The following is an 18,319-nucleotide window of genomic DNA, read 5'->3' on the forward strand; positions in this document are numbered from 1 at the left end:
TTGAAGTTGTCACAGGAGAAGGCTCAGCGCTTTGCCAACCGCCGCCGCGGTGTGGGTCTCCGACTACGCGTTGGGGATTTGGTATGGCTTTCTTCCCGCTTTGTTCCTATGAAGGTCTCCTCTCCCAAATTTAAACCTCGTTTTATTGGGCCTTACAAGATATTGGAAATCCTTAATCCTGTATCTTTTCGTCTGGATCTTCCTGTGTCGTTTGCTATTCACAATGTATTTCATAGGTCCTTGTTGCGGCGGTACATTGTGCCTGTAGTTCCTTCTGCTGAGCCTCCTGCTCCGGTGTTGGTTGAGGGCGAGTTGGAGTACGTGGTGGAGAAGATCTTGGATTCTCGCCTCTCCAGGCGGAGGCTTCAGTACCTGGTCAAGTGGAAGGGCTATGGTCAGGAGGATAATTCCTGGGTGGTCGCCTCTGATGTTCATGCGGCCGATTTAGTTCGTGCCTTTCATGCCGCTCATCCTGATCGCCCTGGTGGTCGTGGTGAGGGTTCGGTGACCCCTCACTAAGGGGGGGGTACTGTTGTGAATTTGCTTTTTGCTCCCTCTAGTGGTTACTAGTTTTTTGACTCTGGTTTTTCTGTCATTCCTTTTATCCGCACCTGGGTCGTTAGTTAGGGGTGTTGCTATATAAGCTCCCTGGACCTTCAGTTCTATGCCTGGCAACGTAGTTATCAGAGCTAGTCTGCTGTGCTCTTGTCTACTGATCCTGGTTCCAGTTATATCAGCTAAGTCTGCCTTTTGCTTTTTGCCATTTGTTTTGGTTTTGTATTTTTGTCCAGCTTGTTCCAAATCTATATCCTGACCTTTGCTGGAAGCTCTAGGGGGGCTGGTGTTCTCCCCCCGGACCGTTAGACGGATCGGGGGTTCTTGAATTTCCAGTGTGGATTTTGATAGGGTTTTTGTTGACCATATAAGTTACCTTTCTTTATTCTGCTATCAGTAAGCGGGCCTCTCTGTGCTAAACCTGGTTCATTTCTGTGTTTGTCATTTCCTCTTACCTAACCGTCATTATTTGTGGGGGGCTTCTATCCAGCTTTGGGGTCCCCTTCTCTGGAGGCAAGAAAGGTCTTTGTTTTCCTCTACTAGGGGTAGCTAGATTCTCCGGCTGGCGCGTGTCATCTAGAATCAACGTAGGAATGATCCCCGGCTACTTCTAGTGTTGGCGTTAGGAGTAGATATATGGTCAACCCAGTTACCACTACCCTATGAGCTGGATTTTTGTATTCTGCAGACTTCCACGTTCCTCTGAGACCCTCGCCATTGGGGTCATAACAGAGCATGCTGAGATAACATGTGTAGAATCACCACAGTAGTAGCACAAGCCATTCCGGCGTCTATGAATTTTCCGCTCATTTCTAGTCAGGATTCTATCACATTGCATTAAATCAGGTGTCTGTTCAGACAACACCATTAGGGAATTTGCGGTTTTGCGCTCCCGCAGCCGCCGGTCAATTTGAATAGCCAGTGCCATAGTATCATTCAGACCTGTGGGAATGGGAAAACCCACCATAACATTCTTAATGGCTTCAGAAAGGCCATTTCTAAAATTAGCGGCCAGTGCACACTCGTTCCAATGTGTCAGCACGGACCATTTCCGAAATTTTTGGCAATACACTTCAGCCTCGTCCTGCCCCTGAGACATAGCCAGCAAGGCCTTTTCTGCCTGAATCTCAAGATTGGGTTCCTCATAAAGTAAACCGAGCGCCAGAAAAAACGCATCAAGATCAGCCAATGCCGGATCTCCTGGCGCCAGCGAAAAAGCCCAATCCTGAGGGTCGCCCCGTAAGAACGAAATAACAATTTTTACTTGCTGAGCAGAATCTCCAGATGAACAGGGTCTCAGGGACAAAAACAATTTACAATTATTCACGAAATTCCTAAACTTAAACCTGTCTCCGGAAAACAGTTCAGGAATCGGTATTTTAGGTTCTGACCTAGGATTTCTGATAACATAGTCTTGTATGCCCTGCACACGAGTAGCCAGCTGGTCCACACTTGTAATCAAGGTCTGGACATTCATGTCTGCAGCAAGCATAGCCACTCTGAGGTAAAGGGGAAGAAGAAAAAAAAAAAAAAAAAAACTCAGAATCTTCTTTCTTATAATCCCTCTTCTGCAATGCATTAAACATTTAATATGGGCCTGGCAAACTGTTATGACCCCAATGGCGAGGGTCTCAGAGGAACGTGGAAGTCTGCAAAATACAAAAATCCAGCTCATAGGGCAGTGGTAACTGGGTTGACCATACATCTACTCCTAACGCCAACACTAGAAGTAGCCGGGGATCATTCCTACGTTGATTCTAGATGACACGCGCCAGCCGGAGAATCTAGCTACCCCTAGTAGAGGAAAACAAAGACCTTTCTTGCCTCCAGAGAAGGGGACCCCAAAGCTGGATAGAAGCCCCCCACAAATAATGACGGTGAGGTAAGAGGAAATGACAAACACAGAAATGAACCAGGTTTAGCACAGAGAGGCCCGCTTACTGATAGCAGAATAAAGAAAGGTAACTTATATGGTCAACAAAAACCCTATCAAAATCCACACTGGAAATTCAAGAACCCCCGAACCGTCTAACGGTCCGGGGGGAGAACACCAGCCCCCTAGAGCTTCCAGCAAAGGTCAGGATATAGATTTGGAACAAGCTGGACAAAAATACAAAACCAAAACAAATAGCAAAAGCAAAAGGCAGACTTAGCTGATATAACTGGAACCAGGATCAGTAGACAAGAGCACAGCAGACTAGCTCTGATAACTACGTTGCCAGGCATTGAACTGAAGGTCCAGGGAGCTTATATAGCAACACCCCTAACTAACGACCCAGGTGCGGATAAAAGGAATGACAGAAACACCAGAGTCAAAAAACTAGTAACCACTAGAGGGAGCAAAAAGCAAATTCACAACAGGCACCTGTCTGGTATCAGCAGCTTCTTCCAATTTGTCACTAGCGCCAGTGTGACAATTCTTTGTTGGTCAATAAAAGTACACGTATTTAGTATTGCTGCGTCCATAACGACCCAACCTATAAAACTGTCCCACTAGTTAAACCCTTCAGTGAACACCGTAAGAAAAAAAAAAAAAACGAGGCAAAAAAACAACGCTTTATTATCATACTGCCTAACAAAAAGTGGAATAACACGCGATCAAAAAGACGGATATAAATAACCATGGTACCGCTGAAAATGTCATCTTGTCCCGCAAAAAACAAGCCGCCATACAGCATCATAAGCAAAAAAATAAAAAAGTTATAGTCCTCAGAATAAAGTGATGCCAAAATAATTATTTTTTCTATAAAATAGCTTTTATCGTATAAAAGCGCCAAAACATAAAAAAATGATATAAATGAGATATCGCTGTAATCGTACTGACCCGAAGAATAAAACTGCTTTATCCATTTTACCAAACGCGGAACGGTATAAATGCCCCCCCTGTTATGACCCCAATGGCGAGGGTCTCAGAGGAACGTGGAAGTCTGCAGAATACAAAAAAACAGCTCATAGGGCAGTGGTAACTGGGTTGACCATATATCTACTCCTAACGCCAACACTAGAAGTAGCCGGGGATCATTCCTACGTTGATTCTAGATGACACGCGCCAGCCGGAGAATCTAGCTACCCCTAGTAGAGGAAAACAAAGACCTTTCTTGCCTCCAGAGAAGGGGACCCCAAAGCTGGATAGAAGCCCCCCACAAATAATGACGGTGAGGTAAGAGGAAATGACAAACACAGAAATGAATCAGGTTTAGCACAGAGAGGCCCGCTTTCTGATAGCAGAATAAAGAAAGGTAACTTATATGGTCAACAAAAACCCTATCAAAATCCACACTGGAAATTCAAGAACCCCCGAACCGTCTAACGGTCCGGGGGGAGAACACCAGCCCCCCTAGAGCTTCCAGCAAAGGTCAGGATATAGATTAGGAACAAGCTGGACAAAAATGCAAAACCAAAACAAATAGCAAAAAGCAAAAGGCAGACTTAGCTGATATAACTGGAACCAGGATCAGTAGACAAGAGCACAGCAGACTAGCTCTGATAACTACGTTGCCAGGCATAGAACTGAAGGTCCAGGGAGCTTATATAGCAACACCCCTAACTAACGACCCAGGTGCGGATAAAAGGAATGACAGAAAAACCAGAGTCAAAAAACTAGTAACCACTAGAGGGAGCAAAAAGCAAATTCACAACAGTACCCCCCCCTTAGTGAGGGGTCACCGAACCCTCACCACGACCACCAGGGCGATCAGGATGAGCGGCATGAAAGGCACGAACTAAATCGGCCGCATGAACATCAGAGGCGACCACCCAGGAATTATCCTCCTGACCATAGCCCTTCCACTTGACCAGGTACTGAAGCCTCCGCCTGGAGAGGCGAGAATCCAAGATCTTCTCCACCACGTACTCCAACTCGCCCTCAACCAACACCGGAGCAGGAGGCTCAGCAGAAGGAACTACAGGCACAATGTACCGCCGCAACAAGGACCTATGAAATACATTGTGAATAGCAAACGACACAGGAAGATCCAGACGAAAAGATACAGGATTAAGGATTTCCAATATCTTGTAAGGCCCAATAAAACGAGGTTTAAATTTGGGAGAGGAGACCTTCATAGGAACAAAGCGGGAAGAAAGCCATACCAAATCCCCAACGCGTAGTCGGGGACCCACACCGCGGCGGCGGTTGGCAAAGCGCTGAGCCTTCTCCTGTGACAACTTCAAGTTGTCCACCACATGATTCCAGATCTGCTGCAACCTATCCACCACAGAATCCACCCCAGGACAGTCAGAAGGCTCCACATGACCCGAAGAAAAGCGAGGATGGAAACCAGAGTTGCAGAAAAAAGGCGAAACCAAGGTGGCGGAACTAGCCCGATTATTAAGGGCAAACTCAGCCAACGGCAAGAATGTCACCCAATCGTCCTGATCAGCAGAGACAAAACACCTCAAATAAGCCTCCAAAGTCTGATTGGTTCGCTCCGTCTGTCCATTAGTCTGAGGATGGAAAGCAGACGAAAACGACAAATCAATGCCCATCCTACTACAAAAGGATCGCCAGAACCTGGAAACGAACTGGGATCCTCTGTCTGACACAATATTCTCAGGGATGCCGTGCAAACGAACCACGTTCTGGAAAAACACAGGAACCAGATCAGAAGAGGAAGGCAGCTTAGGCAAAGGAACCAAATGGACCATCTTGGAGAAGCGATCACATATCACCCAGATAACGGACATGCCCTGAGATAGCGGAAGATCAGAAATGAAATCCATGGAGATATGTGTCCAAGGTCTCTTCGGGACAGGCAAGGGCAAGAGCAAACCGCTGGCACGAGAACAGCAAGGCTTAGCTCGAGCACAAGTCCCACAGGACTGCACAAATGACCGCACATCCCTTGACAAGGAAGGCCACCAAAAGGACCTGGCCACCAGATCTCTGGTGCCAAAAATTCCCGGGTGACCTGCCAACACCGAGGAATGAACCTCGGAAATGACTCTGCTGGTCCACTTATCCGGGACAAACAGTCTGTCAGGTGGACAAGACTCAGGCCTATCAGCCTGAAATCTCTGCAACACACGTCGCAGATCCGGAGAAATAGCTGACAAGATAACTCCATCTTTAAGAATACCAACAGGATCAGCGACTCCAGGAGCATCAGGCACAAAGCTCCTAGAAAGAGCATCGGCCTTCACATTCTTTGAACCTGGTAAATACGAGACAACAAAATCAAAGCGGGAGAAAAACAATGACCAGCGGGCCTGTCTCGGATTAAGGCGTTTAGCAGACTCGAGATACATCAGATTTTTGTGATCAGTCAAGACCACCACACGATGCTTAGCACCCTCGAGCCAATGACGCCACTCCTCAAATGCCCATTTCATGGCCAACAACTCCCGATTGCCCACATCATAATTTCGCTCGGCAGGCGAAAACTTCCTAGAGAAAAAGGCACAAGGTTTCATAACAGAGCAACCAGGGCCTCTCTGCGACAAAACGGCCCCTGCCCCAATCTCCGAAGCATCCACCTCAACCTGAAAGGGAAGTGAGACGTCAGGCTGGCACAAAACAGGCGCCGAAGTAAACCGGCGTTTCAACTCCTGGAAAGCCTCCATGGCAGCAGGAGCCCAGTTAGCTACATCGGAGCCCTTCTTGGTCATATCTGTCAAAGGTTTCACAATGCTAGAAAAATTAGCAATAAAACGACGGTAGAAGTTAGCGAAGCCCAAGAACTTCTGAAGACTCTTAACTGACGAGGGCTGAGTCCAATCAAGAATAGCTCGGACCTTGACTGGGTCCGTCTCCACAGCAGAAGGGGAAAAAATGAACCCCAAAAAGGGAACCTTCTGTACACCAAAGAGACACTTTGAGCCCTTGACAAACAAAGAATTTTCACGCAAAATTTTAAAGACCAACCTGACCTGCTCCACATGCGAATCCCAATTATCAGAAAAAACCAAAATATCATCCAGATAAACAATCAAAAATGTATCCAGATACTTCCGGAAAATGTCATGCATAAAGGACTGAAAAACTGAAGGCGCATTGGAGAGCCCAAAAGGCATCACCAAGTACTCAAAATGACCTTCGGGCGTATTGAATGCGGTTTTCCATTCATCACCTTGCTTAATGCGCACAAGGTTGTACGCACCACGAAGGTCTATCTTGGTGAACCACTTGGCACCCTTAATCCGGGCAAACAAGTCAGACAACAGCGGTAAAGGATACTGAAATTTGACAGTGATCTTATTTAAAAGCCGATAATCAATACAAGGTCTCAAAGATCCGTCCTTTTTTGCCACAAAAAAGAATCCCGCACCAAGAGGGGAAGAAGACGGACGAATATGTCCTTTCTCCAGAGACTCCTTGATATATGAACGCATAGCGGTATGTTCAGGTACCGACAGATTAAACAGTCTTCCCTTAGGAAACTTACTGCCTGGGATCAAATCTATAGCACAGTCACAGTCCCTATGAGGAGGCAGTGCACTGGACTCAGACTCACTGAAGACATCCTGATAATCAGACAAATACTCCGGAACTTCCGAAGGCGTAGAAGAAGCAATAGACACAGGCAGGGAATCCCCATGAATACCACGACAGCCCCAACTTGAGACTGACATAGCCTTCCAGTCCAGGACTGGATTATGGGTCTGTAACCATGGCAGCCCTAAAACAACCAAATCATGCATTTTATGTAAAACCAGGAAACGTATCACCTCGCGGTGTTCAGGAGTCATGCACATGGTAACCTGTGTCCAATACTGCGGTTTATTTGCTGCCAATGGTGTAGCATCAATACCCCTAAGAGGAATAGGATTTTCTAATGGTTCAAGAGTAAAACCACAGCGCTTAGCAAATGAGAGATCCATGAGACTCAGGGCAGCACCTGAATCTACAAACGCCATGACAGGATAAGATGACAGTGAGCAAATCAAAGTTACAGACAGAATAAATTTAGGTTGCAAATTACCAACGGTGACAGGACTAACAACCTTAGCTATACGTTTAGAGCATGCTGAGATAACATGTGTAGAATCACCACAGTAGTAGCACAAGCCATTCCGGCGTCTATGAATCTTCCGCTCATTTCTAGTCAGGATTCTATCACATTGCATTAAATCAGGTGTCTGTTCAGACAACACCATGAGGGAATTTGCGGTTTTTCTATCACATTGCACCGAATTAGGTGTCTGTTCAGACAACACCATGAGGGAATTTGCGGTTTTGCGCTCCCGCAACCGCCGGTCAATTTGAATAGCCAGTGCCATAGTATCATTCAGACCTGTGGGAATGGGAAAACCCACCATAACATTCTTAATGGCTTCAGAAAGGCCATTTCTAAAATTAGCGGCCAGTGCACACTCGTTCCAATGTGTCAGCACGGACCATTTCCGAAATTTTTGGCAATACACTTCAGCCTCGTCCTGCCCGAGACATAGCCAGCAAGGCCTTTTCTGCCTGAATCTCAAGATTGGGTTCCTCATAAAGTAAACCGAGCGCCAGAAAAAACGCATCAAGATCAGCCAATGCCGGATCTCCTGGCGCCAGCGAAAAAGCCCAATCCTGAGGGTCGCCCCGTAAGAACGAAATAACAATTTTTACTTGCTGAGCAGAATCTCCAGATGAACAGGGTCTCAGGGACAAAAACAATTTACAATTATTCACGAAATTCCTAAACTTAAACCTGTCTCCGGAAAACAGTTCAGGAATCGGTATTTTAGGTTCTGACCTAGGATTTCTGATAACATAGTCTTGTATGCCCTGCACACGAGTAGCCAGCTGGTCCACACTTGTAATCAAGGTCTGGACATTCATGTCTGCAGCAAGCATAGCCACTCTGAGGTAAAGGGGAAGAAGAAAAAAAAAAAAAAAAAAAAACTCAGAATCTTCTTTCTTATAATCCCTCTTCTGCAATGCATTAAACATTTAATACTGGCCTGGCAAACTGTTATGACCCCAATGGCGAGGGTCTCAGAGGAACGTGGAAGTCTGCAGAATACAAAAAACCAGCTCATAGGGCAGTGGTAACTGGGTTGACCATATATCTACTCCTAACGCCAACACTAGAAGTAGCCGGGGATCATTCCTACGTTGATTCTAGATGACACGCGCCAGCCGGAGAATCTAGCTACCCCTAGTAGAGGAAAACAAAGACCTTTCTTGCCTCCAGAGAAGGGGACCCCAAAGCTGGATAGAAGCCCCCCACAAATAATGACGGTGAGGTAAGAGGAAATGACAAACACAGAAATGAATCAGGTTTAGCACAGAGAGGCCCGCTTTCTGATAGCAGAATAAAGAAAGGTAACTTATATGGTCAACAAAAACCCTATCAAAATCCACACTGGAAATTCAAGAACCCCCGAACCGTCTAACGGTCCGGGGGGAGAACACCAGCCCCCCTAGAGCTTCCAGCAAAGGTCAGGATATAGATTAGGAACAAGCTGGACAAAAATGCAAAACCAAAACAAATAGCAAAAAGCAAAAGGCAGACTTAGCTGATATAACTGGAACCAGGATCAGTAGACAAGAGCACAGCAGACTAGCTCTGATAACTACGTTGCCAGGCATAGAACTGAAGGTCCAGGGAGCTTATATAGCAACACCCCTAACTAACGACCCAGGTGCGGATAAAAGGAATGACAGAAAAACCAGAGTCAAAAAACTAGTAACCACTAGAGGGAGCAAAAAGCAAATTCACAACACCCCCCCCCCCAAAAGAAATTCATGAATAGCTGGTTTTTGGTCATTCTGCCTCACAAAAATCGGAATAAAAAGCGATCAAAAAATGTCACGTGCCCGAAAATGTTACCAATAAAAACATCAACTCGTCACGCAAAAAACAAGACCTCACATGACTCTGTGGACGAAAATCTGGAAAAATTATAGGTCTCAAAATGTGGAGATGCAAAAACTTTTTTTGCTATAAAAAGCGTCTTTTAGTGTGTGACAGCTGCCAATCACAAAAATCCGCTATGAAAAACGCTATAAAAGTAAATCAAAAATAATAAAATTTAAAAAATGTATTTATTTCCATTTTCCCATTAGGGTTAGGGCTAGGGTTGGAGCTAAAGTTAGGGTTAGGGTTGGGGCTAAAATTAGGGTTAGGGTTGGGGCTAAAGTTAGGGTTGGGGCTAAAGTTAGGGTTGGAGCTAAAGTTAGGGTTAGGGTTTTGATTACATTTACAGTTGGGATTAGGGCTGGGATTAGAGTTAGGGGTGTGTCAGGGTTAGGGGTGTGGTTAGGGTTACGGTTGGGATTAGGGTTTCAGGTAGAATTGGGGAGTTTCCACTGTTCAGGCAAATCAGGGGCTCTCCAAACGCGGCATGGTGTCCGATCTCAATTCCAGCCAATTCTGCGTTGAAAAAGTAAAACAGTGCTCCTTCCCTTCCGAGCTTTCCTGTGCGCCCACACAGGGGTTTACCCCAACATATGGGGTATCAGCGTACTCAGGACAAATTGAACAACAACTTTTGGGGTCCAAGTTCTCTTGTTATCCTTGGGAAAATAAAAATTTGGGGGGCTAAAAATCATTTTTGTGGGAAAAAAAGGATTTTTTATTTTCACGGCTCTGCGTTGTAAACTGTAGTGAAACACTTGGGGGTTCAAAGTTTTCACAACACATCTAGATAAGTTCCTTGTGAGATCTAGTTTCCAATATGGGGTCACTTGTGGGGGGTTTCTACTGTTTGGGTACATCAGGGGCTCTGCAAATGCAACGTGACGCCTGCAGACCAATCCATCTAAGTCTGCATTCCAAATGGCGCTCCTTCCCTTCCGAGCTCTTCCATGCGCCCAAACAGTGGTTCCCCCCCACATATGGGGTATCAGCATACTCAGGACAAATTGGACAACAACTATTGGGGTCCAATTTATCCTGTTACCCTTGTGAAAATACAAAACTGGGGGCTAAAAAATCATTTTTGTGAAAAAAAAAATTTATTTTCACGGCTCTGCGTTATAAACTGTAGTGAAACACTTGGGGGTTCAAAGCTCTCAAAACACATCTAGATAAGTTCCTTAGGGGGTCTACTTTCCAAAATGGTGTCACTTGTGGGGGTTTTAATGTTTAGGCACATCAGGGGCTCTCCAAACGCAACATGGTGTCCCATCTCAATTCCAGTCAATTTTACATTGAAAAGTCAAACGGAGCTCCTTCCCTTCCGAGCTCTGCCATGCGCCCAAACAGTCGTTTACCCCCACATATTGGGTATCAGCGTACTCAGGACAAATTGCACAACAATTTTTGGGGTCCAATTTCTTCTCTTACCCTTGGGAAAATAAAAAATTGGGGGCGAAAAGATCATTTTTGTGATAAAATATGATTTTTTATTTTTACGGCTCCGCATTATAAACTTCTGTGAAGCACTTGTTGGGTCAAAGTGCTCACCACACATCAGATAAGTTCCTTAAGGGGTCTACTTTCCAAAATGGTGTCACTTGTGGGGGGTTTCAATGTTTACGCACATCAGGGGCTCTCCAAACGCCACATGGCATCCCATCTCAATTCCAGTCAATTTTGCATTGAAAATTCAAATGGCGCTCCTTTTTTTCCAAGCTCTGCCATGCGCCCAAACAGTGCTTTACACCCACACATGGGGTATCAGCGTACTCAGGACAAATTGTACAACAATTTTTGGGGTCCAATTTCTTCTTACCCTTGGAAAATAAAAAATTGGGGGCGAAAAGATCATTTTTGTGAAAAAATATGATTTTTTATTTTTACGGCTCTGCATTAGAAACTTCTGTGAAGCACTTGGTGGGTCAAAGTGCTCACCACACATCTAGATAAGTTCCTTAGGGGGTCTACTTTCCAAAATGGTGTCACTTGTGGGGGTTTCAATGTTTAGGCACATCAGGGGCTCTCCAAACGCAACATGGCATCCCATCTCAATTTCAGTCAATTTTGCATTGAAAAGTAAAATGGCGCTCCTTTCCTTCCAAGCTCTGCCATGCGCCCAAACAGTTGTTTACCCCCACATATGGGGTATCAGCGTACTCAGGACAAATTGTACAACAACTTTTGGGGTCCATTTTCTCCTGTTACCCTTGGTAAAATAAAACAAATTGGAGCTGAAATAAATTTTGTGTGAAAAAAAGTTAAATGTTCATTTTTATTTAAACATTCCAAAAATTCCTGTGAAACACCTGAACGGTTAATAAACTTCTTGAATGTGGTTTTGAGCACCTTGAGGGGTGCAGTTTTTAGAATGGTGTCACACTTGGGTATTTTCTATCATATAGACCCCTCAAAATGACTTCAAATGTGATGTGGTCCCTAAAAAAAAATGGTGCTGTAAAAATGAGAAATTTCTGGTCAACTTTTAACCCTTATAACTGCCTAACAAAAAAAAATTTGGTTCCAAAATTGTGCTGATGTAAAGTAGACATGTCGCAAATGTTACTTATTAAGTATTTTTTCGTGACATACAGTACAGACCAAAAGTTTGGACATACCTTCTCATTTAAAGATTTTTCTGTATTTTCATGACTATAAAAATTGTACATTCACACTGAAGGCATCAAAACTATGAATTAACACCTGAGGAATTATATACTTAACAAAAAAGTGTGAAACAACTGAAATTATGTCTTATATTCTAGGTTCTTCAAAGTAGCCACTTTTTGCTTTGATGACTGCTTTGCATACTTTAGGCATTCTCTTGATGAGCTTCAAGAGGTAGTCACCGGGAATGGTCTTCCAACAATCTTGAAGGAGTTCCCAGAGATGGTTAGCACTTGTTGGCCCTTTTGCCTTCACTCTGCGGTCCAGCTCACCCCAAACCATCTCGATTGGGTTCAGGTCTGGTGACTGAATCCATCACTCTCCTTCTTGGTCAAATAGCCCTTACACAGGCTGGAGGTGTGTTTGGGGTCATTGTCCTGTTGAAAAATAAATGATGGTCCAACTAAACGCAAACTGGATGGAATAGCATGCCGCTGCAAGATGCTGTGGTAGCCATGCTGGTTCAGTATGCCTTCAATTTTGAATAAATCCACAACAGTGTCAGCAGCAAAGCACCCCCACACCATCACACCTCCTCCTCCATGCTTCACGGTGGGAACCAGGCATGTAGAGTCCATCCGTTCACCTTTTCTGCGTCGCACAAGGACACGGTGGTTGGAACCAAAGATCTCAAATTTGGACTCATCAGCCCAAAGCACAGATTTCCACTGGTCTAATGTCCATTCTTTGTGTTCTTTAGCCCAAACAAGTCTTTTCTGCTTGTTGCCTGTCCTTAGCAATGGTTTCCTAGCAGCCAGTTTACCATGAAGGCCTGCTGCACAAAGTCTCCTCTTAGTACAAGAGATGTGGTGCACTCCGCATGGAAAAAAAAGGTGCAGGCTGAACACAAAGTCACAATGTCTATAGAAAAAACAGCCGCACACTCAAGACTTGCAGGTTTTTACGTGAAAGTTGTATTTTTTATTTTTAGTACAGGCATCACCAAATGCTTATTAGTGTTCAGAGAAAATGACGGATACTTTAAGTTACGGTTAACGTTTCGACCAAGGCTGGTCTTTGTCAAAACCACACTTCTAATGGAGGGTAGAAAATGTACAGAGGCAGTCCGGAGTGGGCGGAGTCTGCAAGGGTCCTGTAGCACTGAGTCCGTCACCTTGGTGATGCATCACCAAGGTGACGGACTCAGTGCTACAGGACCCTTGCAGACTCCGCCCACTCCGGACTGCCTCTGTACCTTTTCTACCCTCCATTAGAAGTGTGGTTTTGACAAAGACCAGCCTTGGTCGAAACGTTAACCGTAACTTAATGTATCCGTCATTTTCTCTGAACACTAATAAGCATTTGGTGATGCCTGTACTAAAAATAAAAAATACAACTTTCACGTAAAAACCTGCAAGTCTTGAGTGTGCGGCTGTTTTTTCTATAGACAAAGTCTCCTCTTAACAGTTGTTGTAGAGATGTGTCTGCTGCTAGAACTCTGTGGCATTGACCTGTTCTCTAATCTGAGCTGCTTTAACCTGTGATTTCTGAGGCCGGAGACTCAGATAAACCTATCCTCAGAAGCAGAGATGACTCTTGGTCTTCCTTTCCTGGTGTGGTCCTCATGTGAGCCAGTTTCTTTGTAGCACTTGATGGTTTTTGCCACTGCACTTGGGGACACTTTCCATGCTTGCCCTATTTTTCAGACTGACTGACCTTCATTTCTTAAAGTATTGATGGCCACTCGTTTTTCTTCACTTAGCTGCTTTTTTCTAGCCATAATACAAATTCTTACAGTCTATTCAGTAGGACTATCAGCTGTGTATTCAACAGACTTCTGCACAACACAACTGATGGTCCCAACCCCATTTATAAGGCAAGAAATTCCACTTAATAAACCTGACAGGGCACACATGTGAAGTGAAAACCATTTCCGGTGACTACCTCTTGAAGCTCATCAAGAGAATGCCAAGAGTGTGCAAAGCAGTAATCAAAGCAAAAGGTGGTTACTTTGAAGAACCTAGAATATAACACATAATTTCAATTGTTTCACACTTTTTTGTTAAAGGGACTCTGTCACCTGAATTTGGAGGGAACAATTTTCAGCCATAGAGGCGGGGTTTTCGGGTGTTTGATTCACCCTTTCCTTACCCGCTGGCTGCATGCTGGCTTCAATATTGGATTGAAGTTCATTCTGTCCTCCATAGTACACGCCTGCGCAAGGTCATTAACCTGCAAACCACCCTTGGGGGTAAAGGGGTTAATATGTAGGAGTAGTGGCTATTTTGACTCCAGAGCCACTTTCAGCAAAATAGAACTCAGTGGATGTTGGAGAGTGAAAATTGCACAAGGCTCAGAAGCGAGTTGGAGGTTTGAATTTGGGAGACGGATATTGATGGATTGTTTTATGGAAGCCATAATGCATTTCAAGAGTGTTTGAGCCTTTAATAATGTGGAAAAATCTGTTTTTCCACTTACGGATGATGGACCTGAATGGGGACTTGTTTTTTGTGAGATGAGTAGAAGTATTTATTGGTATTATTTTCACCTACATAACATCATTTGATGGCTTTTTATTCCATATTTGAGAGGCAGAATAAACAAGTAGTTTAACGCCAGCTCTACTGTTTCATCAAATGAAGTTTTCAATTAGACTGTTAAGTGTCACTGTCTTGGTTAATAATTCAATATTTTTACATAACTTGACATTTTTAAGGACAGTTTATGTAGAAATGTTCAAAAATATAAAATTCAAGGATATTTTCTTCAAAAATAATAATTGGTTTTATTCTTAGCAGATTACTGTACCAGGAGATCAGAGGGACAGCTGACATCTTCAATTTTTAAATCAGATGATCTTGAGATCCCACAGGATATAATTGAAGTGAATGCCATTACTCCAGATATACCATCATTCCTTCACAGAAAAGATCTGTCATCTGAACCTTTGAAGCAGTTCCTGTCTTCTGATTCATTACCGACTACTAAGGAAAATCAAGGACACAAAATAAGCATTAAAAAACAAACTGCTCCTAAAGCAAAGAAGACATGTTCATGTTTAGAATACAAAAATAGTTTTCCCCTCAATATGTCTTTTCTTAAACATAAAAAATTTCACACAGCAGAGAATAGATTTTCGTGTTCAGAATGTGGAAAATGCTTTAACCATAAATCAAATTTTGTTAGGCACCAGAGAATTCACACAGGGGAGAAGCCTTTTTCCTGTTCAGAATGTGGGAAATGTTTTACAGAGAAATCAGATTTTGCTAGACACCAGAGAACTCACACAGGGGAGAAACCTTTTTCCTGTTCAGAATGTGGGAAATGTTTTACACAGAAATCAGATTTTGTTAGACACCATAGAACTCACACAGGGGAGAATCCGTTTTCATGTTCAGAATGTAGAAAATATTTTAAACATAAATGGGATCTTGTTAAACACCAAAAATCTCACACAGGGGAGAAGGAGAAGCCATTTTCCTGTTCAGAATGTGGGAAATGTTTTTCAGAGAAATCCACTCTTGTTACACATCTGCGAACTCACACAGGGGAGAAGCCTTTTTTATGTTCAGAATGTGAGAAATGTTTTAGCCAGAAATGTAATCTTGTTATGCACCAAAGAATTCACACAGGGGAGAAGCCTTTTTCATGTTCAGACTGTGGAAAATGTTTTAACCGTAAATCATCTTTTGTTATGCACCAGAGAACTCATACAGGAGAGAAGCCATTTTCATGTTTAGAATGTGGGAAATGTTTTAACCAGAAATCAGATTTTGTTAAGCACCAGAGAATTCACACAAGGAAGAAGCCTTTTTCATGTTCTTAATGTAGGAAATGTTTTACACAGAAATTAACTTTAAATAAACAGCAGAGAATTCACACAGGGGAAGAGGCTTTTATCATGCACAGAATGTTGGAAATGTTTTTACTAGTGATGAGCGAGCATGCTCGGTAATGCTCAGGGCTCAAGCTGCTTAGCAAGCACTGAGCATTTCTGGGATTGTTCTGCGGGAGTTCGGATCACCATCCTGCATGTATTGGCACTCTTGAGCGCCAATCAACATGCAGGGATTGTCTGCCACACACCGTAATGCCGCAGCCATGTTGGTTGTGGCATTACAGTGATTGGCTGGCCGCACAGCGTCATCAGGTTTTTATCAGACCTGGCGCTACCCTGCTCGGCACAGTCAGCTCCAGACTCAGGCAGTGTATGGAGAGTTTCTGCTGAGATAGGGAGAGATTTGTCATTTATTAGTGTGTGTATACCATTGTTGAATCCACATATCCAGCTAAACCAACAGTCCTTCTTGTTAGGGCTCCGATTATATTTAGATATAATTATTAGTGCGTTCGCAGCCCGGGGTCCACCGTGCAGGAGACGAACCTGCTGCTAGCAAATGGCGGAACAATATGGCGGTATAAGCGAACTGTTACTTCACAGAGTCGCACAGAAGGGAAAACGCTGGGCCCTGGTAGCGTCACAGGGGAACACAGCAGCCTAACAGAGCAAAAGCAATCAGAGGTCAGGGAGAAGCAAGCACACAAACACCTCCTCTCCAGTGGAGCCGGAATTCTAATGGCTTTACGCCAGCCCTGAATTCACCACACAAAACTGCTCACCGGAGGTGCCGGTATTCTAGTGACTTATTTCAGCCAGACCATGACGACAAGCAGACAAGACCACTGAATAGCAAAAGCTCATGACATAAGCTGATCCTAGCGCATGGCCGTGCGGCCATGCAAACCTTTTGTAGCTGCAGCAACTTCAGGACCTTCCTAGAGTACCAATGGGAGCTGCTGCAGTACCTGAGCATGTGACCCCTGACCTCCAATGAGAGGTCTTACCTTGGGCATGCTCAGAAGGGGAAAAGCAGGACTTAGTCCCAGAAACGTCTGCTCGCCGCTGACCAGTACTGGCTACAATGGCTGATCCTGGAAAGGCAATAGTAACCATCCACACAGTATCAGGCTAAGCCAGATGCTGAGACCAATGTCTCCACTGCGGCTGGAGAAGAATGGGAGACCGCAGCGGAGATGGTTCGTGACTCCCCCTGTGCAGAGGCGGGAACTCGACCCCTAACACCTTCTAAGGACTAATTACGGGGTGTATATGCACTGCTCAAAAAATAAAGGTAACACTTAAACAACAAAATATAACTCCAAGTAAATCAAACTTCTGTGAAATCAAACTGTCCACATAGGAAGCAACACTGTTTGACAATCAATTTCACATGCTGTTGTGCAAATGGAATAGACAACAGATGGAAATTATTGGCAATTATCAAGACACACTCAATAAAGGAGTGGTTCTGCAGGTGGGGACCACAGACTACATCTCAGTACTAATGCTTTCTGGCTGATGTTTTGGTCACTTTTGAATGTTGGTTGTGCTTTCACACTCATGGTAGCATAAGGTCTCTTTTCCATTTGCGAGAAATACGTCCGTGTCTCGCATGTGAAAACCAAGCTCTGGCGCTGGCACAACGGAGCGGAGAGTGCAGCTCCATGTGTTGTTACTACCCACACAAGTGGCTCAGGTAGTTCAGTTCATCCAAGATGGCACATCAATGCGAGCTGTGGAAAGAAGGTTTGCTGTGTCTGCCAGCATAGTCTCCAAAGGCTGGAGGTACTACCAGGAGACAAGCCAGTACACCAGGAGACGTGGAGGTGGCCGAAAGAGGGTACCAACCCAGCAGCAGAACCGGTACCTCAGCCTTTGTGCAAGGAGGAACAGAAGGAGCACTGCCAGAGCCCTGCAAAATTACCTCCAGCAGGACACAAATGTGCATGTGTCTGCACAAACAGAAACCGACTCCATGAGGATGGTCTGAGTGCCTGATGTCCACAGATGGAGGTTGTGCTCACAGCCCAACACCATGCAGGATGCTTGGCATTTGCCACAGAACACCAGGATTGGCAAATTCGCCACTGGCACCCTGTGCTCTTCATAGATGGAAGCAGGTTCACACTGAGCACATGTGACAGAGTCTGGAGACGCCGTGGAGAGTGATCTGCCTGCAACATCCTCCTGCATGACTGGTTTGGCAATGGGTCAGTAATGGTGTGGGGTGGCATTTCTTTGGAGGGCCGCACAGCCCTCCATGTGCTTGCCAGAGGTAGCCTGACTGCCATTAGGTACCGAGATGAGATCCTCAGACCCCTTGCGAGACCATATGCTGGTGCGGTTGTCCCTGGGTTCCTCCTAATGCAGGACAATGCCTGAACTCGTGGCTGGAGTATGTCAGCAGTTCCTGCAAGATGAAGGCATTGAAGCTATGGACTGGCCTCCCGTTCCCCAGACCTGAATCCGATTGAACACATCTGGGACATCATGTCTCGCACCATCCACCAATGTCACGTGGCACCATAGACTG

The 18,319-nt window shown here is 44.7% G+C and overlaps 1 protein-coding gene across 3 annotated transcripts in view; it reads left to right on the forward strand.

The window, feature by feature from the left end:
• LOC143764697 (uncharacterized) overlaps positions 1-15,824 on the forward strand; it is a 52,864-nt gene extending 37,040 nt beyond the window's left edge. The window contains exon 7 of one of the 3 annotated variants that reach the window (XM_077250545.1): positions 14,741-15,824. In XM_077250545.1, the coding sequence (XP_077106660.1) occupies positions 14,741-15,771 (1,031 nt within the window). In that variant the 3' untranslated portion in view covers positions 15,772-15,824. The remainder of the gene's footprint in view (positions 1-14,740) is intronic. The other 2 variants (XM_077250546.1, XM_077250547.1) reach the window with 2 other exon arrangements.
• Positions 15,825-18,319: the final 2,495 nt, after the last annotated feature.

This window comes from Ranitomeya variabilis, chromosome 4, assembly GCF_051348905.1.
Source record: "Ranitomeya variabilis isolate aRanVar5 chromosome 4, aRanVar5.hap1, whole genome shotgun sequence".
Taxonomy (NCBI): Eukaryota; Metazoa; Chordata; class Amphibia; order Anura; family Dendrobatidae; genus Ranitomeya; species Ranitomeya variabilis.